The sequence below is a fragment of the Ciconia boyciana genome, chromosome 3 (genome assembly GCF_034638445.1).
Source record: "Ciconia boyciana chromosome 3, ASM3463844v1, whole genome shotgun sequence".
Classification (NCBI taxonomy): domain Eukaryota; kingdom Metazoa; phylum Chordata; class Aves; order Ciconiiformes; family Ciconiidae; genus Ciconia; species Ciconia boyciana.
This window is the reverse complement of record NC_132936.1, coordinates 121,523,568-121,551,369: the sequence shown is the minus strand read 5'-3', so window position 1 is coordinate 121,551,369 and position 27,802 is coordinate 121,523,568. Positions and strand designations below refer to the sequence as shown.

At 41.6% G+C, this 27,802-nt stretch overlaps 1 protein-coding gene across 6 annotated transcripts; it reads left to right on the top strand.

Annotated features, from left to right (window-relative positions):
• Positions 1–1,147: 1,147 nt before the first annotated feature.
• Positions 1,148–26,151, top strand: BTBD3 (BTB domain containing 3). Of its 6 annotated transcripts, none has more exons than XM_072857438.1 (5): positions 1,148–1,234; positions 15,534–15,798; positions 16,367–16,457; positions 16,962–17,080; positions 21,159–26,150. In XM_072857438.1, exons 2-5 carry the CDS (start codon positions 15,656–15,658, stop codon positions 22,189–22,191), a joined length of 1,386 nt encoding a protein of 461 aa, XP_072713539.1. In that variant the 5' UTR covers positions 1,148–1,234; positions 15,534–15,655; the 3' UTR covers positions 22,192–26,150. The 6 variants fall into 6 exon arrangements, 4 of the variants coding, with proteins under 4 accessions (XP_072713539.1, XP_072713540.1, XP_072713538.1 ...); XM_072857439.1 differs by lacking the exon at positions 1,148–1,234 and adding an exon at positions 3,346–3,424; XM_072857437.1 differs by lacking the exon at positions 1,148–1,234 and adding an exon at positions 3,960–4,184.
• Positions 26,152–27,802: the final 1,651 nt, after the last annotated feature.

Below are 27,802 nucleotides of genomic sequence, written 5' to 3'. Positions count from 1 at the left end.
TAGCTGCAGAACACCTGGGTGTTTAACTGCCTGTTGCAAGGATCTTGTCCTGCCTGCCAAAAGCTCGCAGCAGCTGCCCAGGCTAATGTTACAAGTCAGGTGTTTGCCTCTGACAGGCAACTCTTCATATCTTTATGGCTAGACATTATTATATTGTTCTTTCATTTGATAACTGCTCCAGTAATGGCTTCCATTTGCAGTAAATCTCTTGCGCTGTCTTTTTTCCCCCCTATTAAACATAAGATGATAACCTTTGCGGGAGGCTGTGTGCAGAAATTAGCAAAGCTTTAAGAGGTTGGGGAGGAGGGGAGACATGGAGGGGAAACATGGTCAGCACTAGCAAAGTGCCTGGTGGGAAGATGCTTTTGGAGAAACTTAATTATACCCTGGAGCACTTGGAAGAACCTACCCAGCATGTAAGTTGAACTGGAAAATGAATATTTAAATGGCTTTTCAAGTTAGTAAGTCTTTGGAAAGCGCTGCTCAATACCTGGAAAATATGCTTGTGACACAAGAACAGATGAGTTTGAATGTGACTCAACACAAATATTTGCCTTTATTTTACCACCACCATGGAGCAGAACCTATCCCAGGGGCTTTGTAGATACCAACTAAAATACTTTTATCGGCTATCCCCAACACACAGCCGGTTCAGCTTTACCTTCCCCAGTAGTGCAGCCTTTGGTTTGCAATAGGCAATGCTGGAGCTTGCCCAGAAACCTGAGCTGGGAGCAGGCAAAACCCCCAAAGACCTTCTCTGCAGCTGCTCTTGGGCTACAGCTCCTCTTCCTCATGAGCTTTTTAATATGTATTTTATACATATAGTCACCCTGGAGGGTGATAGCACAAGGAGAGAGGACATCAACACCCAGGAGCTTTGCACTCTTTTTCCCCTGTTGCAAGATGTCTTTGGTGGCCAGTACTGCAGGTCTGGCTTATCTGGCGGCTCGTTCGCTCTGGAGTTGAGCTGAAACTTGTCAGCAAGCTGCAGTGCTCGGTAGCTAAACACATCCCTGAGAAATGCAGCGAGCTGCACAGAGGTCTGCCTAACTCAGACAGGTAACAGCACGTCTGCGTGCTTCAAAGCAGGTAACTAATACTGGGTGTGCAATTGCAGGAGGAAGAGGAGAGACCACAGCTCTGAACGTCACCGCTTTGGTGCCAAGCAGCAGTGCTGTGAGCGTGTGTTTCAGCCGGCCCGTGCAGATGAGGTGTTACCTGTCATCCTGTGTCTGTAAGTCCCCACGAGTGAAGAGGGCTGAGAAAGGGGTGGGAGCGGGGCTCCGGTGCTGTGTACGGCCTCCTGCACCACTGGCTGTAGCAGAGCAGCTTCAGCTGGGTGTGCAGTGTCTGCTGCAGGGTGGTAGTGACTGCTTCAGTTTAATTCGGTGTTGATACTGGTATTAAACCAGAGCCTGGAGCTCTTTGGGGGATGCTAGGTGGTCATGGTCCAAGTCCCTGTGCACAGCTCAACAAGCTGGGCTGGAAATGCAAGAGAGCCCTAAGGGGCCCAAAAAAGCACAACAAATGTTATTGAGTGGAGCCCCGAATGTGGGCAGCCCCTGCTGCCTCTCAATCAGAAGTGCATGTGTGGAAAATATCACAGGACTTGATCTTCTAACTCCTGGATGTGCTGGGGTTATGGCCAGGAGATGTTTTCCCGCCATAGGGATTTAAAATGCAGGTTGCAAAATAACCTCTAAACTGGAGGAAAGGGCTCACCCATCTAAATTACCCCAGCTGCAAAAGGGCCTTTACCTTCAGTCTGAAAATAGGATGGAAAATTACAGTGGTTATCTACAGCATGTTTAAGTTTGCTTCAGACAATGCCTATTTGGTTGGTTTCCTCAGTCCCAATTAAATCACCATTTCCACGCTATAATTTAAAGCATGTACTCTGCTGGTAAAATCCCTAAGAGCTATAAAGTGTGTGTATACAGTCATTATTGTTGCTATTCAGTTTCTTATCTATTTTAATAGCTAAAATATTAAAATGGGAAAAGCAAAGTACTGATTATCCACAGATATGCCTAATTTCACACTGCAAAAGGTATCTGCTAAAATAACATGTATATAATATAGGTAAATGAATGTTCATGGGAGACTAAAGCTGGAACACAGCAGCGATTCCAGAAATAATCATTTCTTCGGGGGGGAGAAAGAGCCTACCCTAAAGCTTCAAATAAAGCCTTTTGCTACGCTTTTAAAAATAAATGCTAGCAACGCATTTTAATTTCCCACGTGGTTAGATACACTGGTGTTATGAGAAATCCCTTATTTATGAAGCTCCTGGATAAACCCGGGTGCTGATCCTGGAAATGCCTCTATCCCTGTTGATTATTTCTTCAGCAGCTCAAAAATAAAAAGCATTTTGCCTTTTTTTTTTTTTGAACCTGGCAACCCTACCAGCAGCAGGACGGGAACAGCTCATGCAAGGAAGGATGTACGGCATTAATCTCTTATTGTGTGACTGGGTTGATTTGGAAAAAAAAAACTAAAAAAAGTGAGGGGGAAGGGTGGTTCATCCCTCAGGCTGCCTGTTGTCGGCCCTGGGGTGAAACGTGGATGCTGTGGCCAGAGGAGTTTCTGCTGTAGGGTTTATTTTTATTTTCTTTTTCTTGCTTAGAGATGTGGAGAGTGATGGTGGATGAACAAATGCAATGTTTTAGATGGAAAAATATTTGGCCGTTCTAACTTTGTAAAGAGAAAAAAATCATCTGTTGTCTAAAGGGGAACGGTGAACTCTTGTCCTCAGGCACCAGTGCACACACAAAAATCCTGCTTTTTCAGAGGGTGAATCTTCAAACAGGTTGGATGCCATAAGCCAAGAACATGCTTCAATTTCAAGCGCTCATGGGTTTTTTAATTTTAAAAGAATAAAAGGTGCTGTTAGTTTGTCTCTCACCTTTTCTAAACTTTTTTTTGTGCCAAAGCCACCTTTTTGGTGGCTAAAAGCTTAAGTTTTTGCTGCTGCTGGGGCCTAGGGTGCCCCCCTGTACCCCCCCCGCACCTCGGCGGGTTGTGGGGCTAGGCCCTGACTGGCCTCCCGCGGGTCAGGGCCAGTAAGGCCTTATTTTTGAGGGGAAAAAACCCACCAGATGGGAGAGACGTGGCTGGCGGGGAGTGCTGCCAGCCCCCCCACGCACGCTGCCCCCACGGGAGGCGGGAATTCGGCGCTGGGGGGGGGAGACGCAGGTTGGTCCCCAGGTGCGGCCCTGCTGCAGACCTGACCCGGGCCGGGCTGAGGCCGTGGGCTGAGCCCACGCGCGCCCCCGCCGCCCCGCCCGGGCTGCGTGCTCGCGCCCGCAGGGAGCGAGGGCGGCGGCGTGCGCGTGCGCGCGGGGCGAGCGGGCGCGTCCTCGGGGCGGGGCTGCGCGTGCCGCTGCGAGGGGCCGCGCCGCCCCGGGAGCGGGGGCGGCCTCAGGTCAGTGCGGGGGGGGCGCGAGGCGGCCGTTACCGGGCGCTCGCGCCGCGCTGAGGGGTAGGGGTGGGTGGGTGGGGGCGGCGGGGGGAGCGGTGAGGGGCCGGGGCAGCCCCGCTGGGCCCCGGGCGTTGCGGGGCCGGGGGCGCCCTGCGGAGGGTGAGGGAGCTGCCGCGGCGCCGGGTGGAGAGGCGCGGCGGGGCCCGTTCCCGACAGCGGGCGGGCCGGGCTGCGGTGGCGGCGAGGGGGCAGGGACAGGCAGGCAGGCGGCCGTTGGTCCCCAGCCGCCCTGCGGGGCCGCCTCCGTGAGGGACGGGGTGGAGCGGCCGCACCTGAGCGCCGGCATCGCCGGGCGCTGCCCGCGCCCGCCGCCAAAGTTGGGAAGAGGGAGCGGGGGAGTTTGTGTGGGGAGCGGTTCTCGGAGCGCCCGGCCCGGCTGCCGCGGGGTCGGCGCTGAAGCGGTCGGCTTACCCGGCACAAAGAGCCCCGTGGAGAACGGTGTTTGCCCGATCAAAGTCATTACTTGTGTCTGCAGCCGTTTCGAGGGGTTTCATTATTACTTTTTTTTTTTTTTCTTTTTGCTGAGTGTTATGCAGCTGCCTTTTGTGGAGAAGCGGGTTGGCTTCGTCGTGGTACCGGGAGTGAACCGGCGGTGACAAACCGCTCTAACAGTCGGGTGGTTTGGGATCAAACGGGAAGAGTGAGGAGCACCGAACTTGGGACCTGGCTGTGCCAAGGCGCCAGGGCCCTGGCTCCTCCGCGGGTGCGTGTGTAGGGTCGCGCTTTGCTTGGAAAAACTCAAAGTTAGGTAAACCTAAAAGTTGGGGTTTGGGGTTTCTTCCCCCTGCTTAAGGTAATGCTTCTTTAAAAGAACTATTTTAAGTATCAATTAAATAAAGCTTCCTAGAGGAACAATTAATGATTGCACCCGGTTTGACATAAATACCGCCTCCTCATCCCCATGTTGTTGGCTGAACTTCCTTATGTACGTATGTCTGAAGACTGAGTGGTTTCAGTTAAGGGCCCACAGCTTTACAATTTACTATTTTCCTGTTTGTTTTGTTTCAAGAAAGTCCATCTGTGGTAACCTTCAGGTTAAGTTTGTAAATTCATTTGCCTGTAGTGTTTGCTGAGTTGCGGTGCGTTTAAAAATAGGAGGGAGTAGTGAGTTGTTCTCGCTCGAAGTAAGTAAAAGATTGAATTGAAGTTATGATACTTAGGTGTGCCGAAAATGATGATTACTAACATACCTAATTAAAACAACAAAGACTGACTGTGTCTTATCTGAAGGGTGCTGGTGCAGGTTTTCTGCATTGTTGTTAGTCTTCGCTATGCTTTGTTTTCAGCGTGTAATCTATATGTCAAACTTAAGCCGAGTCCTGGGCTTTTTGTTTATTTTTTGTAGAGAGAGGTGATGTTGGGTTGTAGGTATACAATACTACATTTGATGCTACTTTAACTGTTTTATGCTAGAGTCAGGCTTCAAATAGCTTTTATTTTGGTGGGAAATAACTAGTCTCACCATTTCCTATAGAAAGTTAAGTGCAGTATGTCATAACACATAGTATCTTGGCTTCACTGGGTAACATAACTTTGCAAATGAAATCCCTTAGGACCTTATTTGTTTGAAATAAGTTCTGCAGGATTGCCAAAGTTGAATGTAGAGTGCAATACTACTTTTTTTTTTTTTAATCCCCCACAGTAAGTGCACTGCAGCTAACTGCACAATAACTTTCCTTGTGTTTCCCCTCCAGTGATCCTCAGCTCTGCCCTGGAGGAAACACCTTTCAGAAGCAATATGGAATTCCTTTAGCGTGCCCTTTAAGGCTGAGAAAAAAGATGCAGGTTGCAACAGTAATTTTTATTATTTGGACACTTGCTCGTTAGAGCTTGTGAGCAAATATTTTTTCTAAAGTTACCAAACAGTTGTTATGCTTATGATGAAAGCATCAGTGCTAGGGTAGACTCAATTAAAACAGAGGTCTGATGATGATAGGCCGTGCATTATGTTTTCAGAAGAAATTTAGGTCTTCATCTGTTGTGTGAACTTGTGCAAATGACACTAGTTTTGCAGCAGAATGTCGTTCATGCCCAGCATTAGCTTTCTCTGATAATTCAAGATAGTCCTCTTGTGATACTCTCTCTATTAACTCCTCAAAGCTTGCAGGCTGTTGTTTTGTTTTACATGAGCGATGTTCAGATACCTGAGCTGGCGTGGAAGCACCGTTTTGTGAGGCACTGTATAAATAAGTGATAAGCAACAGTTTCTATCTCAAAGAGCTGATGGATAAGGCAAAAGAAGGAAATAAGAGATGGGAATCTTGGAAGGAAAATATTAAAAGTTTTGTGTGGTGGAAGTTGTCTTTGGTTCTGTTTTCTGCCATAAAGTTGAATTCCAATCCTGTGCCTCAATTACAAAACTAAATTATGTATGTGTGTATGTCAGAAAACTGAGGGGGGGAGAGCTTAAGTAAAAGGTCATTTCATTTGAATTTGCAAACTTCCCATTTTCTGAGCCTGTTTTGTCTGTTTTCTGATTCTGCTGCCCTGTCTGAAGTTTGATAACTCAGCAAGCTAAAGTAAAAGAAAACCAAGTGAGTACACCATCTGGAAAGTGGCTGCATTTTAAAACACTGGTGAACTGGTTGGTGATCTGTGAATGTCTGCTGGCTGTCCCAGGTACGTAGGGTGTAGAATCGCAGAAAGCAGATTCGGAAGGCATCTTGAGACATCACATCACTTTGTCCAGCCCTATTACCTGTACCCTGAGGTTACCTGATATCCTGAATAAATATTTCACCAGGGGATCATGTACCACTTCAGTACAGGGCTGAATGGCTTGTTGATAACATCCTCCTGTGACTCAGTATTTATGTACCAAGTTACACTCTGTATCCGCCCTGGCGGCAGGTTCTCCTCTTCACATCCAAAGCAATTGAAAGGAGTCATTTTCTTCAAAAAACTACATTCTCTGGAATTACAGCTCTGCTGCCTCCCTGTTTGCTCAAAGTGTGCTTGGTTGCAAGGGTTTTCTGAGAGCATGAAAAGAAAGCAACTCTTCAGTCCGGTGGCATGTTTGCTTGTGCCTGATAGGCATGAGGTTTTATATGTAGGCTTGCAATAGGTGAGGGAACAAAATCCCTTTAAAATCTAATGCATAATATGCCACGTGCTTCTTCGTGGCATGTCACCTTGCCCACTTAGCAGGGGAGGAAAGTGCAAGCCATAGTCTTTAACGCTGGGGAGGAGCTGAAGCTAGCTGTGTATTGTTTACAACACAAATATATGCAGTGGCTTACACTGTCCCTTTGTTGCAGTATTTTGCCTTCCTTTGGAGTCCTCACATACAGTTCAACTCGGAGATGAAAGAAATCTCTGCCCTATTAGACAGCTTGCTCATTTTCTGTCGAGGAACATAGCTCAAAGGAATACTGTGTGATGTTAGGGTAGTATAATGCACTTAAACATGTACAAAGTGGAGCTAGGTGCATGTGATTTCCTAGTGCTATTTGATTTTTGTCTTCAGTAATACTCTCCTGTCGGACCAAGGTGATACTACTCCGTGTATGCTGAGAAAAAGTAAAGGTTTCACACTATATACTTTATAATACATAAAACTAATGTGTGTGTATGTATGTTTACCTTGCACAGTCCCTTAGTTACGCTCTCATGTTTGATTACTTGTTGCTTCCTTGATTTTTTTCTTTTTCTCTACAGAAGTTCTGACATGTCCTAGAGTCTCTGAAACAGAGTTATTGTGAAGGAGAACAGGCATTTGAGATATCCCAATATTGCTAGACAAATATGTCTTAATGCTTGAAAGTATATTCTGAAACCAGAATTTGAGGAGTATGTATATGTTCGTCTTGAAAATTGATTAGTGCAAAGTAACTGCCATTCACTTGTAAAGAGGAGAAGAAACTAATAGAAATACTAAAGCATAACTGATCTAATAGACAAGTGTGACTGCAATATTTGCAGCAAAGGAAAGTAAATCTGATTTTCTAAGACAGTTAAGATAAAAATTCAGCAACATCTTTATCCCCCTGTGGAACAGCCATTCAAACAGAAGCTGCGTGTGCTGTGAGAGTCTGGAAACAAGGGCAAGTAACAAGATCCACAGCTTCTAACATGGCAAAGGAAGATTAGTTCAGTACAGTGCCATTTAATGGACGTAATGGTTTGTTCTATTCCTTGAACTATTTGGATACAGCTCAGGTTAGCAGCAATCAGTCTCTCATATCTAAAAATTGGGGTTATTAAACAACTGTAAAAAAATTGCAAGAGTTGTTGTTCGTGGGTTTTGATTCTGACTTTTGAGAAGTGAGAGCCACTGTGTTTGAGAATGTATTTATTATCAAATGCTTGTTTTGCTTATGGACTGACCTGTTCCTCTTTTGCTAACTGGGGTAGTCTTCCTCTTTTGTTGTTTAAAATGCAGTAGAAACAAGAAGCTGTACCGATTTTCCCCCTTGTTTAAGCTCATTTAAAATACTTTTACTGAATGGTTCCAGGTATGCACTTCTACTGTAAACACAAGTGTGCCAAATCACTGATGTGCTTTGCATTGTTAAGGCACATGGTTTACATCTAGTGAAGTTCAGGGAACTACGGATTGCCATGATGTAGTTTTCCCATGAAAGACCCTAATGACATTTACATTACAACACCTAACCAAGCTTTCCAGAAGTCCCCTCCATTTTTCTTAACCTTGTTGGAAGGTGCTGGTAGCATGGCAGTCCCAGGAGACTGAAGTTTGCAGGCCACAGAACAGGTATGGTGTGGGTTATAGCAAGTGGTTGTAGTCTCCCCCTCTTTTGCCCCACAGGGTACTTCAACGCTAAGGTTTGATGTGGTGAACGTAGATTGTCTGCACGTGAAAAATGTAGTCCTTGAATTATATGCCAACGTAATCAACTGTAATGCAGTCCCCCTGTGGATACTCACGGGGTAGTTACCCTTCCAGTGCTATCACAAGTGATATATGACAAGTGATAGGCTCTCACAAGTGAGGACTCACTGAGAAAGTGTCTTCTCTTTACCTGTGTTAGCACTTGCGTTTTGCAAACTTATTGTATGTAGGGAGACAAAGACATTGGGAACCGCTGTTGTAAAGGAGTAGGACCAGTCACCTTCCAACCTGCCCTTTATCAGAGCCTATATTAATTTAACTATTCAGTTCAAAAGAATAGTTTCTGAGCCAAGTTAAAATTACTGTAACGGTTTGTCTACCTAGGCAAGATCTGTCTGTAAGATAGGAAGTTCTGTCTGTAGTCATCCGATGCCGATCTCTCCCTTGAAATAGGCAGCATGTGCGTACTAATTGTAGTGGTGGTTTTTCTGAAGTGCACTAAGATCACTAGCTTCTTTCTCACAGGGCACTGAACGATCATTAAATGCTAATGACTTTTGATTACTGTTGACCTCGGTCAATTTAGAATTAGTGACCTAGAGACGAAAACCACTGTATCTCATTACCAATTTCCTGAGCTTTCCTTTGTAAGTCAGTTTTGGTAAGAGGCAGACTAGAATTAAAGTTGACCTCTGCCTTAGAAAAAGGGTTGAATGCTTTCAGGTTTGCAATATCATGTTTAGAAATAAATTTTAATAATGGCAGCCACTAAGAAAGAACTTATTCTTTGACCCTACAGATTGTCAAGAGCAAAACTCAACGTGAAATGAAATGGACAAGTTAGAGTAGTAGTGATGGGGAAGAAATGCATAATCTGTCACTTTTAAATTAGTAGAAAAACAGTTTATCTCTTGTAACCTTGAATTGGATTTCTCATTTTGTAGTTGCAGGTTTTCTCATCTCAGAGTTCATTTATAATTCTTGTTTTTACTTTGAACTATCAAGAAGCAAATTAATGTTTATAGAATAAATTGCATATTCTGCTCTGGGATATTTTCTACCTGCAGTTCCCAAACTATGACATGGGGGAATATATCTCAGCAGGCTGGTAAAATAATATATTTCATGTTGTAATGAAGCATTTCATATTATTTCTTTCCATATGCACAGAAGAGAATGTTTGTGTGATAATTCACCGTAACAGGATCAAATATGTTGTTCACTGTAGGTTGTTTAAACATAAGCCTTTCTTTATGCGGTTGTGGTTTATATGGACTGTCATTCGTGCAGCAAGCATGGTATTGAAATGATAATGAAAATACAAGAGAATTTTAAACATTTTTTTCTTTCTCGCTTTAGTACACTAGCTATATTTATTTTGACCCAGCTGGGAACAAACCCTTTGACTTTAAAAGCAAAACTCAACAGTGTAGAGAAGTCTTTTGTGTTACATTGTGTTTGGGGAGTAAATATAAAGTTATTGAACCTCTTGCTGGGGTTAAATTGCAAACTTTAAGCAGCTAAGCAAGAAAGTAACAGGAAAAAAATGACAGCAGGGGATGTTGTGCTTGTAGAACAGATTCGTGGAGAGCCAATTGAAATCCACACAGAAGGAAAGTGGATGTTTATTCTCAAGTAAACATGGCGTTAAATGTTATTCTTAAATATAATGTTTTGTTTTGATTGCTTTGTCTCAGAAAAGGTATTGCTGTAAAAAAACAAAATGAAAAAGATTGCAGATACAAAAAGGACATATAATGTTAAGGCTGCTTTGGTAGGGAGACCAAAAAGAAATGCCATGCAGAGACATAGCCTATAAGCTAGCAAATAATACAAGAATGACAGAGTAAAAGACATCTGAATGCTCATTCTTTAAGCTTCTATTTTATGTAAGTTTTTATTTACCTGTTGACTACCCTGCTCAAGGCTTTCTGCTTTTTTCTCTAAAGCATTAAGGGCACTTAGGAAAAAAATGTAAAAAGTATCTTAGTGGATAATATTATGCAAAATATTTAAATCTCATACTTTAAATGCTAAGCAGAGTTAAGAATAATATTTGCCAACAAGTATGTTGCTACTATAGCATAAGAGCTATAGCAAAATACAATTCAGCTGTTTTGGGCTTTGGTTTAAAGCTTCTAGTGTTGGTTCAAGATGCAATTCTACTCTGATACTATTCTGCTCTTTCCCAGCTCTTGGCAATTCTGGGAAAGAAACGCTCTCTATTTTTTACCCTATATTCTGGCATCTCTGAGGGTCTTTACAATTTTGCCCATCTTTCTCCCTGCTTTTAGTTGTCCTTTTTTTTTCCATAGAAGACCTTACAGAGTAAGACTTCAGGGCCAGCTTTTCCATGCACCAGACAGAAGCAGATACAATCTTGGTTACTTTCAGTGCTGCCGGTCAGAAACTTATGAGAGAGGAGATTGGAAGTTTTTGTCAACTCTAATGCAGTTTTTCACTTGAGGAAATCAAGAGTAGAGCTATCAGTCCTCTTTCCAAATGAGTGTTTTTACAAACAGAAGAGTTGGTATGGTGATTGGGAAGGATTCTTCCAGGTGACTAAATAATTCATAGATAGGTGAACAGAACTAGACTCCTCAGCTGTGTGGTTTGTTGAGTTTTTTGGTTTTGGTTTTTGAACTTGTACATTCCATTTCTAAATGAGTGCTTAAAGTCAACTTAAATTCAATGAAAATTAGCAGTGGACAGGTAGATTCATTAGACAGCAACATCGTGTGTTTATTTTGGTTTATCGAGATGCATCATTTCTTTCCTTGTAAGAGGAAATCCAGAATTTAAACAAAGAATGTTAATAATACATAGGCATAATAACTGCCAAGGGAGAGACTTGGCAACTTTACAAAAAAGAAATATATGCATTTTCTCATTGCCTACTTGGAATTCATTCCTTTATTCATGATCTGGTTGTAACAGACAATTGGGAATTTTGATGAAAGCTTGTTTTTTATAGAATTGTCCAGTTCATGTTACTACATGACAAACGGACCTGTAAATGAGAGATACAGAAAACCACAACTTACTAGAAGAAGGAAAAAAAAATAGAAAAACTTGGGTATACTTGCTATTGTGGCAGGAGAGACTGATGTAATATGAGGAAGAGTACTCCCATGAACCCTGGAAATTAAATGATTTCTCGATTGGAAGTTACCTTTAGAAAGGCGTAATTATAGTAGTACCATACTATTAAAAGTTGTACCAAGAGGCGGGCTATAATGTGACTCCTGTGCCAACCATCACAATGATGTCAAGGTATATTATGGTCTTAAGGGATAAATGAAACTGGGATTGCAGGTATAATGCACACGTTTGGATTTGAACAGCAAAACTGATGCTTCAGTTGTTCACAACATTTAGTCAGGAGCTGATTTCCAAGGGCTTGTAACTTGCTTCTAATAATTGGAAAGGGGCATGTAACTTGATGCTTAGTATCTCAGCTGTAGAATATAGTCCTTTGCTTAATTCTTCACCTCTGGCATTTTGGATTTTCATTAGGCCAGTGTTAAGATTTAAGCATGGAATTTCCTACACCATTTAAGTTAAAATATTTCTGGTTTCACTACTTTGCTTATAAAATAAAGATTAATGTGCCTTTGAAGAACTGTATTTCCCTTTTTCTAAGTTGTATATATCGAGTTTGGTTCTGTTAATATATAATTAATGAAGAAAAATGAAAATTGCTGAAGAAGATTAGGAACACATTGTAATAAGCTTTCAGAAATGGATAGATCTTTGGGTGAGAGAAGGTCAATTTCCTTGATCCTCTTGCCAGAGACAGACTGATTTGAACGTGGGATTTTGACTAGTCTTTTGACAGGGAGTAGTTCATAGGTTGCTTCTACTTACTGCTAGAGTATTGATTTGTAAATTCATTAACAGTATGTGTATAGTAAAAGAAGAAAACTATGTTGTACGAAACTAAATGGAAGTCGCTGCCAAAACTGAAAGAATAGTGGGTGCAACTAGCACTAATTCTTTGGGGGGGGGGGGGTTGCATTTCACATGCATCTAATGATTGGTTTAGGAGACTTAGTTTCAGAGCTGATGAAGTGCAGTGGAAGGTGGTATAAAGCCTGTAACAGGTTTGTAGTTTTTCATAGGAACTTTTAGAGTCTGTTGTGGAATCAGCACTATTTTCCGGTTATAGCAGACCAGATTTTGGTGGTGGCCTAAGAACAGGCAAAGATGGCAGTTAGGCTGTTTATTTACTGGGGTGGATTTTTATCCTGTCATGTAGACACTTCTTGTCTACTGGGGGTCTGTCTGACTTCTGGATTCAGGCAGAACATGCTTCAGCTGCAGCTTCTCCCTCCATTCCTTTCCCAGGAAAGCACAACATGCTATGCATGCGTTGTGTTTTACAGAAGTCAGAGGTATGGTGGACCCCTGTGGGTTCATGTTTATGATCTGTCTTTCCCAGACGGAATTGGCCAGTCAGTCTGTCTGTCATTCTCTTCTGTAGCCTTCCAGTGACCTTATCTGGTGTGCGTGTGTAATCTTTGGATTTGTACTGGTCAAATGGTTTGAAAAAAATGTATGAGGACCTTGATTTTTATATACTTTGGTAGTCTATAAAATGAATTTATGGAATGAAAATCAAATCTCTCATATGAATCTCCTAACCCCTGCTGTCTTTCGCCTTCTGCCAACTGCAATGCTGAGAACCAGATTTTCTGGAGAGTGCGTGGTTTTTCTGTATCTTTAGGGTTTTTTTTAAAAAAATTCTTCCTTTTGAAATGTCTGTCCTGTGCAGTGGCAAAAGGGTTATTTTTGTAACTACAAGGGCTGGAAATTTACATAAGGAGGGGAAAAAAAACTTATGCAAACTTGACAAACTCACATTTTGTGCTGAGAATGCCTGCTGTGTCCCTGTTACAAACTCTCAGCTGTGAGCAGTTATAAACATCCCATCAGTGGGATGAGTTTCTTCTCCTTTACCCCTTCTTTTACCTCTCTACAGTTCAATATGGCTTAGGCTGTTAGTTTCCCTTCCAAATCAATCTGTTGCAGGTAAAAAAGGAAAACAAAGAGAAAAGGGGGAAGAAAAGAAAGAAAAGCTTGCTAGAAAGTATTTCTTTGGAAATTGCATAACCTGCCTCTCAATGTATGTAGGAACATAGCTGATTTTCAGCCACACCAGGCATAATCTACCATCTTCTTTTAAGTTGCTGGTGAAGGTGATTTTGCGCTAAGACGTTGGGTTGTGAAATGCAGCAGCTGAGGCATGGACACATATACTTCTGTTTCTCCCTTCCATGAGCAATGGCTTCAGACAGAGGGGACAGATGTGTGTCTGGAAATGGTATCATCTCAAGCCACTGCAGCAAAGTCTCTAGACAGCCAACTGCCAGGGTGTTTAGTTAGTGCTTAGTACGGAGTGCCTCCCAAGGAGGCCTCATAATCTTTGAAATACCTGCACTTAGGTTTTACAGTTTCAGGTTTAAAGACATTCAGAGATTGTGTGTTACAAAGGCATAGCTGTGATTCAAGCAATTGTGATGGTGTTTCAATAAATGCCTGAGTAACATTCCTGTGCTTCAGTTTAAGTCAGTGGCAGATTTCTGTCAGGGGTTGCAGCAAGGTCAGCCATTTCTCCATCAACCTTTGATGACTTTAATTTCACTGTTGTACTCTTGTCCAGCAAAACTATTTAAGGCTGAAGGTGGCTAAATTTGCTTTGAAAGCAAAGAGGATTTTTTTTCTTTAAAACTTGAAAATAATTATGAAATCGTATTTTAATTATCTTCCCCCAATATTTTAAGGTGTGAAATGTTGACACCTAATACCTAATATTTCTTATTTCCCTGCTTTTGTTTTTAAGTGGCTATGCTTGCTTTTTTTTTTATACACTTGACCTACTATTAAGGAAATCTGATCTAAATTTAAGTTCTAAGTAAACTAATGACTGAAAGTTAGTCGTCTTTCCTATTTAAATGGTTTGGTTGGCATAGCTTATATCCTGTTTATTTCAGAAAGTATTTGTGAATAAAATTGGAGTGTGTTTGCATGTCAAGGGTTGATTTCTGCCTGAGACTCTCTAAATCATTCAGTCTTTTTCATTTAATGCTTTGAAATATTGATTAAATATATTCACTCTGGTTTGCTTTAATCTGATTGCACATCTAGAAGTTTTCTTCTGATGTGGTGCAGCCATGTCTGGTGTAAGCTCGCTTAATTAGCACTGCTTAGTGATTTGGGACCCCTGTCAAAGGCTATTATGTTATCTAGAAACATAAGGAGTTAAAGCTAAAGCTGTGACCTCATCTCTATTCATGTTACAGTGGAGTAGAAGCTGTGCTGAAAGGGATTGTTTAACTGCATCGCTGTCTTTGCTGCTGCTAGTTGATTGCTTTAATTTGGTTCTGATAGCTGTAGCGTGCTTTTGCTGAACAACTGTTACGGTAGGGATTTGTGGGAATACTAGAGACATATGAGGTCATGCTAATATCGACTGCATGGGGAAATAGCTCCCGTGGAAATATTCAGACTCAAATATGTCTTTCTACCTGATTTCAACTTTTTATTGCTTCCCCTGTGAAAATTCAAGCAGCATCAAGGAGAGCTAAAACACACATGCTTCTGGCTAGTCATGCACTTACGCAACTGTGCATGCCATTTATTACTTTTATTACTTAGCGTTCCGTATTAACGGAAGAGTGCAACTGCTGTCGCTTTAATGTCAGAGCGGTGTGCGTTACAATAGGTGTCACTGTGCGGCTGGGTCCAATCGTTATCGGTGACTTCAGCTATTGGCTCCGAACGCTGGCTGACTTCATCCGCAGGGCTGCAATACCTACTCTGTTCCGATCCGTTCAACGCACAAGTTCAGCTCGCCGAGCAGACTAGCAGTGCTATCGCACGTCTTGCTAGCCCCCTTCAGAAAGCCGGTGCTGCAGCCACGCGCGTACCCTCCTCGCAGCGTGTAGTGCTTTCAGGCGATTCCTGATCAGGAGATCTGGAAGGAAATAAAACTGGCAGGAATGATGGGGATGTATTTAACGATTCAAGTACTGGATCAAACTTAAAGCCAGTTTCTTACTCGGTGCACTGGAAAGGTCACCTTGTCTTGCTGGAAAAGAAGCAAACTCTCAGCTCTGCTGCTCTCTGTTTAACAGCTTCCACGTGCATTTCTTTATGTTCCTGGCTAGTTAGGCTATCTAGCTTTACAGACAAGTATACTCATGGTAGATGAGAAAGGAAAGAACATGAAATGTCTCACCTTCTTCTTGATGCTTCCAGAGACGGTCAAGAACAGGTCCAAGAAGAGCTCTAAGAAGGGAAATAGCAGCAGCAGTAGCAGCAGCAAATTGCCTCCAGTTTGCTATGAAATCATTACCTTGAAGACCAAAAAGAAGAAGAAGATGGCTGCTGATATCTTTCCCCGAAAGAAACCAGCCAACACTAATACAACTGCTGTCCAGCAGTACCACCAGCAAAATCTCAATAACAACAATACTATTCCAGCACCTAATTGGCAAGGACTTTATCCAACCATCAGAGAGAGGTAAGTTCAGGGCAGTTTATTTTTGCTGTTTGAATGGAGTGGTGAAAAGTAGCAAAATGTTCGTAATGCATATGTTTAGTTATTCATTTATTTGCTGAAGAGAACACAGTTCTCTCCCCCCCCCCCGTGTGTGAAACAAGTATTTTGGTAATGGAAAATATTTTAATATCTCTTTCCCAGACAGTGCAGCTGTTTGTCTTGAGTAAATAAAAATGTTGCTGGAAGCTACAGTGTACCCATAAAGATTTGCTTTTAGACCTTAGTGGGGATTTTCAGTGATACATGCTCTTGACTTTGATTTCCACTGTTTGAAAAGTTCTCATAAGTTTGGGTTGTTTTTTTTTTTTTTATTGCGCACACACACACCCCCCCTGCACACGCATCCCTCCCTTACTTTTTTTCTCTGGTATATTTGTGTGATGATGTGTAAAGTAGCTTAAAACAAAGTGTGACCTGCTTCTCTTTTCTAGCATGCAACTTCACGTTGTTAAGAAATTAAATTTCTTGGGTCTGGGGTAAGCACAGTGTTACTGCACGCCATAAATTAACATGCTGCCTCTGTTTGTAGAAATGCAGTGATGTTCAACAATGACTTGATGGCAGATGTTCATTTTGTGGTCGGGCCACCAGGTGGGACCCAGCGGCTGCCAGGACACAAAGTAAGCAACAGCTGCATTATCAGCTTGGGCGGGGATAGCCAGAGTGAGCTCCCACGGTTACACCAGGACATAGCGTGGGAGACTCGGCTCTTCTGGGACAGGCACAATTCTGTATTTTAAAAGGCTGTGTGCAGTGGAATAGTCTGTCCCTTGCTTTTCTTTGTGTTTTCGGTTAAACAGTACACTTGTGTTAAGGCAGTCATTGTAAAGTTAGGAATACTGCTTTGTGCTGCTGATTAATAATACTCTTGAGATTTTTCTAGAAATAGTTAACTTCTGTAGTGGATATGAGCGTTTTCCAGTAGCTAATGCATATATGCCCGTGAGAGTAAAATGCAGGGAAAATGTGTAATTCTGTTCTTAACTTTGACTTAATTTCTTACTGAAGTGTGTCTATAGAGTCTGTCAGTGAAGCCCAGTATGCTCAGAGTGGCTCTCCCACATTGTTTTTGCTGGCAGTGCTTTCAGTTTAAAGCATGAAATAAGATTTCCCTTTCCCAACAGTATGTCCTGGCTGTTGGGAGCTCTGTATTCCATGCGATGTTTTACGGAGAGCTTGCTGAGGACAAAGATGAAATCCGTATACCAGATGTTGAGCCGGCTGCTTTTCTCGCAATGCTGAAGTAAGCATCGTTCATCTGCTGGATATGTTTTCCTTTATGATGTGTACATACACTGGTAATGTCATAGTTAAAGTATTAGACTTGCGTATAAACAGAAAGAAAGCAATTGCTTAAAATATTCCTCTTTGTATGTTTCAAGTATTTTGAACTTTTAGCTCATTTTGATCTTCCCCTCTACTTCCAGGCACGCATGTATTAGACTAATGTAGGCAGTTATAAATAACGACTTTGATGGGATCTTTGGGCACATTGTATACTGTAATGCCTATTGATCTGATTTGTCACTACCCGTTACACAAAAGAATGGAGTTACTAAAAAGAATTGTCAGATGTAACAAAAAAAACCTGTTCTGCTTTGCAAGCATAGTGAAAAGTTAAAAACACAAAAAACCCCCCAAAACCTAGAATTGCTGGGTTTGTATATTGACATCATTCCAGCTCTTGTATAAACTTGCTGTATGCAGGTCTTGTCTTAGAAAAACGACCTTAAGTTATTGAATATAGCCTCTGAAAATTAAATTTCTCCTCATCTATCATATTGATGCATTTGGAAAGTGATAAAAAGGCTGTTTACATGAACAGGGTTTTTTATTCTAACGAGGGAAAAACAGTTTACATGATCATTATTTTTCTTCTTCCAAACTGCATAAGAAATGCTATCTTTTCCTAAATGAGCATAATGAAGCAGCTTCCCTGCTGACTTGTCCTTGAATGTATCTATAAACTCTGATTATTAACGAGAAATGCCCTATCACAGAAATGCTATGGCTTTGAGGATTTTTTCCCTTCAGCTTTAGTAACTGCCATTGCTTTCTGATAAAGAATATACATTGGTATCTGATAGTGATCCTTTTAATATGCTGCAGATTTTCTTGCATGTAATGGTGTAATCGCCGGCTAGCAACTTACTGTATGTCATAGATTGTTTTGAGTAGCTTGTGATTACAGAATGGTTTCTTTTTTTCTTTTACATTTCAGTGGCACTGTAGATGAACATTCAAAGTTGCATACAGAGTTTGTTGCATAGAGTTTTTATAGGTTATCATGAACATTAGAAATGTTCTGTGCAAATATCAATAACTGCCAGGAAAAGCTGAAGTCACACAGATGTTCTATAGACCTGGAATATAAAGTTAAGATATATGACATTATGTAAGTAGGTGTGTTATGGATCCCTGCTTTGGACCTTTCTGGTTTTGCGGGTGTTTTCTGCAGAGCTCAGACTTGTGCTTCACTTTCATGCAGAATTTTACAAGGCACAAATACAAGATACTTGGATTCCCCTAGCCCCCCTTCCTTTTTGAACAGCAGTTCTATTTCACTGTGACTAAACATGATTTGCCATATAAAAACTGAATGCTTTCTGAATTTATTATTAAGAAATGTGTTCAGAGAGCAAACCTAGAAAAGAGAGTATCAATACTGACATCTAGGTCTTGGCATATTATTTAGCCCATGGCAATTTAGGAAACTATCTTTGAGAGCATGGCCAGAACCATGGAATTCTTCAACTTCCCAGCTTTTATTTTAAAAAACGACCACAAAAAGTTTGTGGTCTGTATGGATGTTGAGCTAACCTTGCCAGTGCTAACTTCCACTGATGCAGTGTGCCTGAACCTGCAGAGTGCTTCTGTGTCTGTGAATGCCAGGGGTGTCTGCAGCTGTGACAGTGCAGGGAAGGAAAAGGGATGCTGCTCAGCAGTGCAGCATTCCCCTCCTTGCAGGATCCAGTCCATGTGCTGCACTGGGTGGAGCCTGGCAAGGAGCCACGGTCCCCTTCACTTCTCTCCCCCTGGGAAATCATCCCCATGAGTGTTGCTTGGAACTGCTGTGAGCAGTGGATGGCAGAAGGCTCATGATACTGTTGCTACAGAAAGAAAGGAAAAGACTTTTTACCTGTCCCAAAGCAGCCCTCTTCTTCATATGCTCCTTTCTGCAGTCAGGAGGAATGCATCATAATCTTTGTCAGAAAATATATTGACAAAATACATTGTTTTTGTGGGGTTTTGGGGTTGGGTTGGTTTTTTTGTTTTGTTTTGTTTTCCCTGGACAGTGAATTCTTATACCATAAATATTTTTTGTCTTTTACTATATAGTGGGCATTCTGACAACAAACATCAGACGAGGTATTGCCAGATGTAACATAGGAAATAATACCTCAACTGGTAGATACTGATTATTATCCCAGTTAAATTGCTTTGGCTGTTCTCTACGGTTTTAAAAATAGGGTTAAATTCATAGTCTAGCTGACACACTGAATTGGTGTCTTTAATGTATTGTATCTTATCTTAATCTTGACTGTTCGAGTTAGAACCGTGGTCTCATCTTATCCCAGGATGAATATATTACTAAACCATCAAGCCCTGTGGTCTAGCAGAATCCTCTGTTTAAGAACAGGGTGAAACTGGAATATCAGTAATTGCAGACCAGAGTCGAGGTGCATTGGCAGCGTGAGAAGTGTGGAATATTGCTGACAGCCGATCTGTGCTGTGTCTGTTGTAAATCAGTGATATTAGTTCTTCACTTTCATGAATATTAAACTAGCAACTTTTGTACTATTTCAATTTAAAACAGATGTCATCATTCACTGCTGTACTAGCAGGCAAAGAGAAGTAATAGAAGGGAGAAAAGAGTTGGAGAACAATGAGGAGAATCATAAAAACGAATGAATTGATACATTGAAAATTTTTTGGACAGTAAAGGAGCTAAGCCTGTAACCAGTGATATATAGATGTGCTTTTTGTTGTTACAAATAGCCCAGCTGAAACCAAGTAATAAAGGTTAAAAAAAAAAAGTTTGAGTCTGTATAAGTATTCTTTTTCTCTGTAACCTCTTAGATTTTATTATATTGCTTGAGCAGTATCTGCTCTGAGCATGTTTTCTAAGTGTGGCTTGGAGGATAGTACCTTGCACCTGCAAAAATACAAGTAAAGATATTTACAACTATAATCAGATCAATGTAGATACTAATTCCACTTTATAAGCACATCTGTTCTGCAAAAAATTCATTGTGTTGGGAAACCTGCTAACTAGAAAATTTTAATTAGCGCAGGGTCGCGTACAACTTCAGCTTTACTGGAGGAAGACACTTCTATCAACCATAACCATCAAGACTTGCTTATCCCTATGAAGAGTAAAATTGCATTTGGCATGGTTTTAGCGCATTGCATTCACCAGCTGCAAATGGGGCCCTGAAGCATGAGATATTAAAAAGAACAAACTGTACAATGCTTCATTTCTCTGAGCAATGAATCCCAGCGGTTTAGTCACATAAATAGAATTTCACCTTCATCTCTTCCACCACACTAGCGTAGCAGTAAAGCTTTTTTTTCTTCCTTATGCAATGAGACTGAGAGAAAACACTGTGGTAGTGGAGCTAGGATGCTATAAGCATTAGTAAACCTGACAATTAGAATTCTGTGCCTTGTCCTATATGTTTCATCACCCTGTTAAAAAACAAAACAAAACACAAAAAAAACCCAACCTCTTTCCCCCTCCCCCCCCCAAAAAAAAAAACCCTAGCAGTTATGAAGATGGCTAGCACCTGATATACTTTGATAGTATTTCTATTCTTAGACTAGCTAGTTATTCCCAGTAAACTTGTTTTCATTCCTGTATTTATATATACACCTCAGTAAATCATCATTCACCATCATGGGACATCCAGTCCAAGTATGCTTTGTAACACGTGTTCCAGGCTGTTGTGTTAGCCAAGTAAGGTAGCCCTTGAGGAGCTGCTGCCTGGGTCAGATAGCCTCTTATTAGCCAAAGCATGTATGGAAAGAAGACAGGGCAGGAGGGGCCATAGTCTGTAAACATAACCATTGTCTACATAGCATGTACCCCAAATGTGAAGTTTTAATCACCTTAGATTTAAGCCTGTTCTCTTCCATGGTCTTACATGAGTGATGAATTTGGTTTGTACTTTCTTTCTAGATTCAATCAACGTTCCCCAAAAGCACTGCTTAGTTTTAGTGTGCAGCCAGTTAAATATTCTTTCTTTATAATTTTCAAATGTTGTTGACAAATTACGTTTTTGCATTAAGTGGCAGTGTTACATGCATGTGTTTTATTTCAGATACATATATTGTGATGAAATTGATTTGGCTGCAGATACCGTACTGGCCACTCTTTATGCTGCCAAGAAATATATCGTCCCTCATCTTGCCCGCGCCTGCGTCAACTTTCTAGAGACAAGTCTAAGTGCAAAGAATGCCTGCGTGCTGCTTTCCCAGAGCTGCTTATTCGAGGAACCTGACCTGACCCAGCGCTGTTGGGAAGTGATTGATGCCCAAGCTGAGCTAGCTTTGAAGTCTGAGGGCTTCTGTGACATTGATTTTCAGACACTTGAAAGCATTCTCCGAAGGGAGACTCTGAATGCCAAAGAAATAGTTGTTTTCGAAGCAGCTCTGAACTGGGCTGAAGTGGAGTGTCAGCGGCAAGAGCTAACAGCTACCATAGAGAACAAGCGCAAAGTCCTCGGGAAGGCTCTGTACTTGATACGCATCCCTACCATGGCACTCGATGACTTCGCAAACGGCGCTGCTCAGTCTGGTATTCTGACTCTCAACGAAACTAATGATATCTTCCTCTGGTATACGGCTGCCAAAAAGCCAGAGTTACAGTTTGTAAGCAAGCCCCGGAAAGGCCTCGTTCCTCAGCGATGCCACCGTTTCCAGTCCTGTGCTTACCGCAGCAACCAGTGGCGATACAGGGGCCGGTGTGACAGCATCCAGTTTGCTGTTGATAAGAGAGTGTTTATTGCTGGCTTTGGGCTGTACGGCTCCAGCTGTGGATCAGCAGAGTACAGTGCCAAGATTGAACTCAAACGACAAGGAGTTATCCTAGGCCAGAACTTGAGTAAATATTTCTCAGATGGTTCTAGTAACACTTTTCCCGTGTGGTTTGAATATCCAGTGCAGATTGAGCCTGACACCTTTTACACAGCTAGTGTGATTCTGGATGGTAACGAACTCAGCTATTTTGGACAAGAAGGAATGACAGAAGTTCAGTGTGGGAAGGTGACTGTTCAGTTTCAGTGCTCTTCGGACAGTACAAATGGCACTGGGGTACAGGGAGGGCAAATTCCCGAACTCATATTTTATGCTTGAATGAAAGTGTGTGGAGACAAAGCATTTTGCTATGAAGAACCTGTCCGGTTCAGGCCTACTGACACTTAGCTTTTTATCTGCAGATATGTGATCGGTGCAGGTAATGTGTAACTAAACGCTGTGGGCAAGTTACTGGCTTGCTGTACTTGTAGCATCGTTGGTGATAAACTTTAAGTGTAATGTTTAAACTGGAAGCTCTTAGGAACAAGCAAGTTTTAAAGGCTTTGTAAGAGAGGTGCCTGTTTGCTGGTGATGCTGACCCTTTCTTTGATGCACCTGTGAATCACCATAGGATGTCCCCCTCTTGTATCTCACTAAATGCTGTATTCATTGATCCATTTTCTCTTTCTCAATTTCCTGCTTTCTGTTTGTAATTGTTTGGGGAGGTAGGGGTAGAAAATGAAGAGCCTTGTTTTATAGCTCTCTCCTGTCTGCTTTTCAGACTTAAGAGATTCCAATAATGAGCTGCTTTTGATCATGGAAGCTCAAAGAACTGCTTCAGTTGTAAGCAGAAAAAGCACAGGTTTAAACCTTCATCCGGTGAGATTCTCCTGTGGCCAACTGTTTGGGATGGCTGCAGGGGAAGATGGAGAGAAGCAAGCAGCTTTCAGGAAGCTACACAGCATGCTGACCACGTCCACAGTGCATGGACATGTTTACAGTGAGGGGAGGAATGTGGGCTTGGCAAGTTACCCTCAGAGTTCATTTTCTAGGAGTCCCACCTCAAAGGCAAGGAAGTACTTGCACATGTTCAAATTGTATATGCAGCTCTTGAAACTCTACTCCTATGACCTAGTTTTTCCTACACTGAAGTTGATTTGCTGTTTAAATGGCTTTTGTTTGAACCCTTGTGTCATGGTTTAACCCCAGCCGGCAGCTAAGCTCCACACAGCTGCTTGCTCACTCCCTGCCGGTGGGATGGGGGAGAGAATCAGAAGAGTAAAAGTGAGAAAACTTGTGGGTTGAGATAAAGACAGTTTAATAGGGAAAGCAAAAGCCGTGCACGCAAGCAAAGCAAACCAAGGAATTCATTCACCACTTCCCATGGGCAGGCAGGTGTTCAGCCATCTCCAGGAAAGCAGGGCTCCATCACACCTAACGGTTACTTGGGCAGACAAACGCCATCACTCCGAACACCCCCCCTTCCTCCTTCTTCCCCAGCTTTCTATGCTGAGCATGACGCCATATGGTGTGGAATATCCCTTTGGTCAGTTGGGGTCAGCTGTCCCGGCTGTGTCCCCTCCCAGCTTCTTGTGCCCCCCCAGCCTCCTCGCTGGTGGGGTGGGGTGAGAGGCAGAAAAGGCCTTGACTCTGTGTCAGCACTGCTCAGCAGGAACGAAAACATCCCTGTATTACCAACACTGTTTTCAGCACAAATCCAAAACAGAGCCCCATACTAGCTATTGTGAAGAAAATTAATTCTATCCCAGCCAAAACCAGCACACCTTGCTAAATAAATGGGAATTAATATCTGTCATCCAATACAGGATAATTTTTTGTTTGTTTTGGGTGGGGTTTTTTTTCTTCCTCCTAAACATGGTAGAGGCAGATTATAGAGGAACAAAAGAATGTACCAATCCTGACTTGGACTTTTTTCTGTAATATGAGATGACTTCTTTTTATTACCATACATTATCAGTGGAAATTTAGACAAAAGACAAGAAGATTCCCAGCTGTGGTCATATTACACTTAGTGTATACCATCAGATAACAGTGAGGAGGAGGAGGAAGTCTTCTCTAATGTGTTAATGTTGTATCTCTTGCAACTGCTTATGGTAACACATCAATCAGAGGATTATGTGGTGCAGAACTCTTTCTTGTTTGATCCTCCCCCCCAACTTCCTGTCATATCTCTGTATCAGTTTTGGAAAAGTATTAGGGATCATGAGTCCTTTATCAGGGAAGGAAACCAGTATAAATAGCAAATACAGGTACTATTTAAACATAAGAAAATCCTTCACCATTGCATTGGGACAGTTGCTTCTCAGAGGGACACTACCTATTGTAAAGCATCTCATTCTTATTTCATCTCTGAAGTGGGTTCTGTTTGTTGTGTATGTTTTAACGAAATGAGAGGACCAAATGATTCTTTAGACAGACTGAAGATCAATGGTATAGTATATCAACACATTAATGCAGCATAACCCTAAATTCGCTTGTCAGTTTTGTAATAAAAATGTTTTTCTCATATGATTTCTTACCAGTTTAATACTATCACTCTAAGTGTTTCTTGACGGTTGGAATCCTGGCCCCTGGCCATCATAAAGTGCCAATACATCTTTGCAGTGTCCAGAATACCATCTGAAGTAAAGAAAACGAGCATAGACATCGAACACTTTATGGCCAAAGCCCAGATCTTCTCTCTAGGTAATAAAAGAAGAGCCAGGTAGAAAACTGCCCTGCAAGATCTGTGCACCCACCTTAGTGTTTAATGTTTTATATACATACATACATACATGTGCGTGTAAGCAATGTTCTTCCTGAAATGTAAATACCCTAAAAATATATAGAAAAATGTTTTGGGTTTGTTTTTTTTTTAACAGATATACATAATCCAGACTGTTAGTGAAATCTAAACAGAATGCTCCATGGAAAACTCCCAGAGAGAGATTTAAAAAACCTCCAGATAATTATATTTAGATCTGCAGCCTAAAATAGACAACAGTGTAATTGTATGGACTGGAGGAAGAGTTGCTGAAGAGACTGCAAAAAGGAGCGTAAGATTGTGATGAGGTAATGGTCATCTGCTTTTAGACAACGTCTGAGCAGCAGTTCCATTTATTTAAATACATTTGAAAGCAGAGAAAGACGCTAATCAGCTGATTAAGTTTTCTTACAGCAAGTGGTTGATGTAGATGTAATTACTCTGAGTGATGATCAGATTGACAAGTTGCTTGCAGTAGCAAGCTGCATTCTGAGTTGTTTGGAAAAAAATCAGGTGCCTCAGCTGGTGGGACAAATCAGAGAGTACTGTACTGGTATAACTAGACTTGGGTTCTCACTTTTAATTTATTTTTTTGGTTTTTACTTATCTGCAGATAAAGGTGAGTTATCTACTACGCTGACTGGCTGGGACAGAAGTTAGGAGATCAGAATACTGTGTAGCTGTAATATGTAGAAAAGGAGCTGTTATTTAATTATTTTTATTTGCTACTGTTATGAAATCTTTTTGACGAAGTAGGATGAAAGCTACCTCTAGCTTAATTCCTCTGATTTCATCCCAGGTTTTAGGAGCTGGTGCATGTAAAGTTTTTCAATATGGATGAATAAACAAAAGCACCCTAAAACACCTTTTGATGCTTACAGCGTGACTTGATTCTGAGCGCTGCTTCATGCTAACAAGTACTGCTGTATAAGAATGTGACTAGTACCAGTCACCTTAGGACATCAGGGCACTTAAATAGGTGTCTAAATGTGGATTTGGTTGGTTTGGCAGTAGCATCCAAGCTTGAATACGTTGATTGACATTTTGCAAGCATCAGCCATATCAACCTGGAATGCAAGCATAGTGTCGTTAGAGATCCTCTCGTAGATTCTGTCTTCAGCTGTACCTGGCCATCTTTGCTACTTGTATGTTTGATTTTCCTGGTGAGGGGAATCTGTGATAAGAGAGTATAATGTAATATACTTTCTGCATATCTAAAATGGTATTTAAGTAAACATTTTAATTTCTACATACTTATTGCACTGAACAGTTTTGGGTTTGTTGGGGTTTTTTTATTTGTTGTGATAAACTCGGCTGACTTCAGGTCCCAGCACCCATTTGTGCTGGAGCAGTGTTTGACCTTAGCAGGCTTACAGCATTATTTATAACGGACAGATATATATAAATATGAAGTACCTCATGTTGAATGTTATTGTACTGTATCTTTAATGTCACAGTGCAGATCTTGTTGGACTCATGAATGTGTATAATCGCATTAAACATATAAATAAAAATGGTTCTTAAATGGTTGTTCCCTGCAGTATCTCTGAAGCATGAGCTGTGAAAGCCTTTACTTAGTTATCTCTTTTTAGCGATTTCTGTTGTTGTACAGTTGTGCACAGATATTTGTTGAGCTTATGTATTCAGAGATCTTTTGATCCCCAAAGAAGTAAAAGTCTAAGGAAAAAACAAGGAAGAACAATGAAAATGTTAATCAGTTACATTGTAAAAAGGTTGACGATTAAGCTAATGAGCTAGAGTGAATGAATTCATTTATGTGCTTTATGAAAGACCTTGTCTACTAGCATTAATATTTTAATGTTCTATTAATATTATTAAGTATGTGGAGATGAAGGGGGAGGATCTCGTGTTTTATTCTAAAAGACAGTTGGCACAGGAAAGGCCATGGTTTTCAGTCTCTGATATATCAGAATAAAGGACATGGTTAGTGCCAAGAGGCTGTTCTCTGCTGAAAAGTTAATTATGTGATATTGTTCAGAATTCTGACTATTTTCTTACTTAACAATTTTCTTTCAGGACATTTGAAACTTCATTTTAAATGCTTTTATGGTCAGTGAAGCTGAAGCCCCACTTCCGTAGTGGTCATCTCGACCTTTCAGATATTACCTAGCTAATTATAAGAAATACTCCACAGTGTGATATAGAGACATGGAAATTTATTTGAGGAAGTCTTCCCCAGTAAAAATGGTACCTTCAGACTTCATCCAAAATTTTGATTAAAGCATGTTTATAGGCATCAATCCTGTCACTTCTGGTAAGTTGTTTTTCTAGAATTCTTACTGCTATACTTGGTACCACACTGCTACATTCTTGATCGAAATTCTCTTTGTGTCCAGTGCTTCGCATTAGTTTGGAACTGGCTTCAAACAGGAACTGTCCTATGCCTTGTTCTGTACTAATGATACCAGCTCTTAAATGTGTGGTAGATACCAATGGGATTTGGTGCAGGAAGGACCACATGAGCAGCAGCAGTCTAGCTAGGTATGTTAGAGGAGATCAGTGCTGCTAGCAGCCTCAGTTTCTCTGATAAACAGATAAGAACTAAGTGGAGAAGATGAATAAAGGCTGGCCTGTCTCATCCAAAGGGACATTCTCCTCTGTTTCTGGCTGAAATCTGACAGAAGCGCTAGGACACTTGCTTTGGAAATTTGATGTTAGGTAGAGCTGTGTCAGTCTCTTGCACTGTGTTCAGTGATGCAGAGAAGCATGTGTGTATTCAACCAGAAAAAAAGGAGTTTGAAGTGGAAGGAAAAAAGTGATAGGATGTTTCTGGGTTTGGGAGGAAGAAGACTCCAAGAGCTGAATTTAGTTGTTTGTCTCCCAGGTAGAATCCTGGTTGGTGGAGAAGGACTCTCTGTTCCCACTTATTTGGAAACACCTCTGGAGCTGACAGCCACTGCCTCTCACGAAAGCAAGGGCCCGTCTAAAACAGGCTCCTTGCAAGTGTTCAGGTCTCAGGAGTAGGAACCCAAGATTTCTTGGCCTCTGATAGGCAACACTACTTATCCTACAGTCCAGGACAAGGCTGTACCTCCTTAAAAAAGCCAACTGGGACTGCTGTAAACAGGAGGGTCTTTTTGGACCTCCCAAGCTCAGCACTCAGTGGAATCTGAGATCCTGGCACAAGGGGGTGACAGGGACTTCAGCCCGTCAGCATTATTTGGC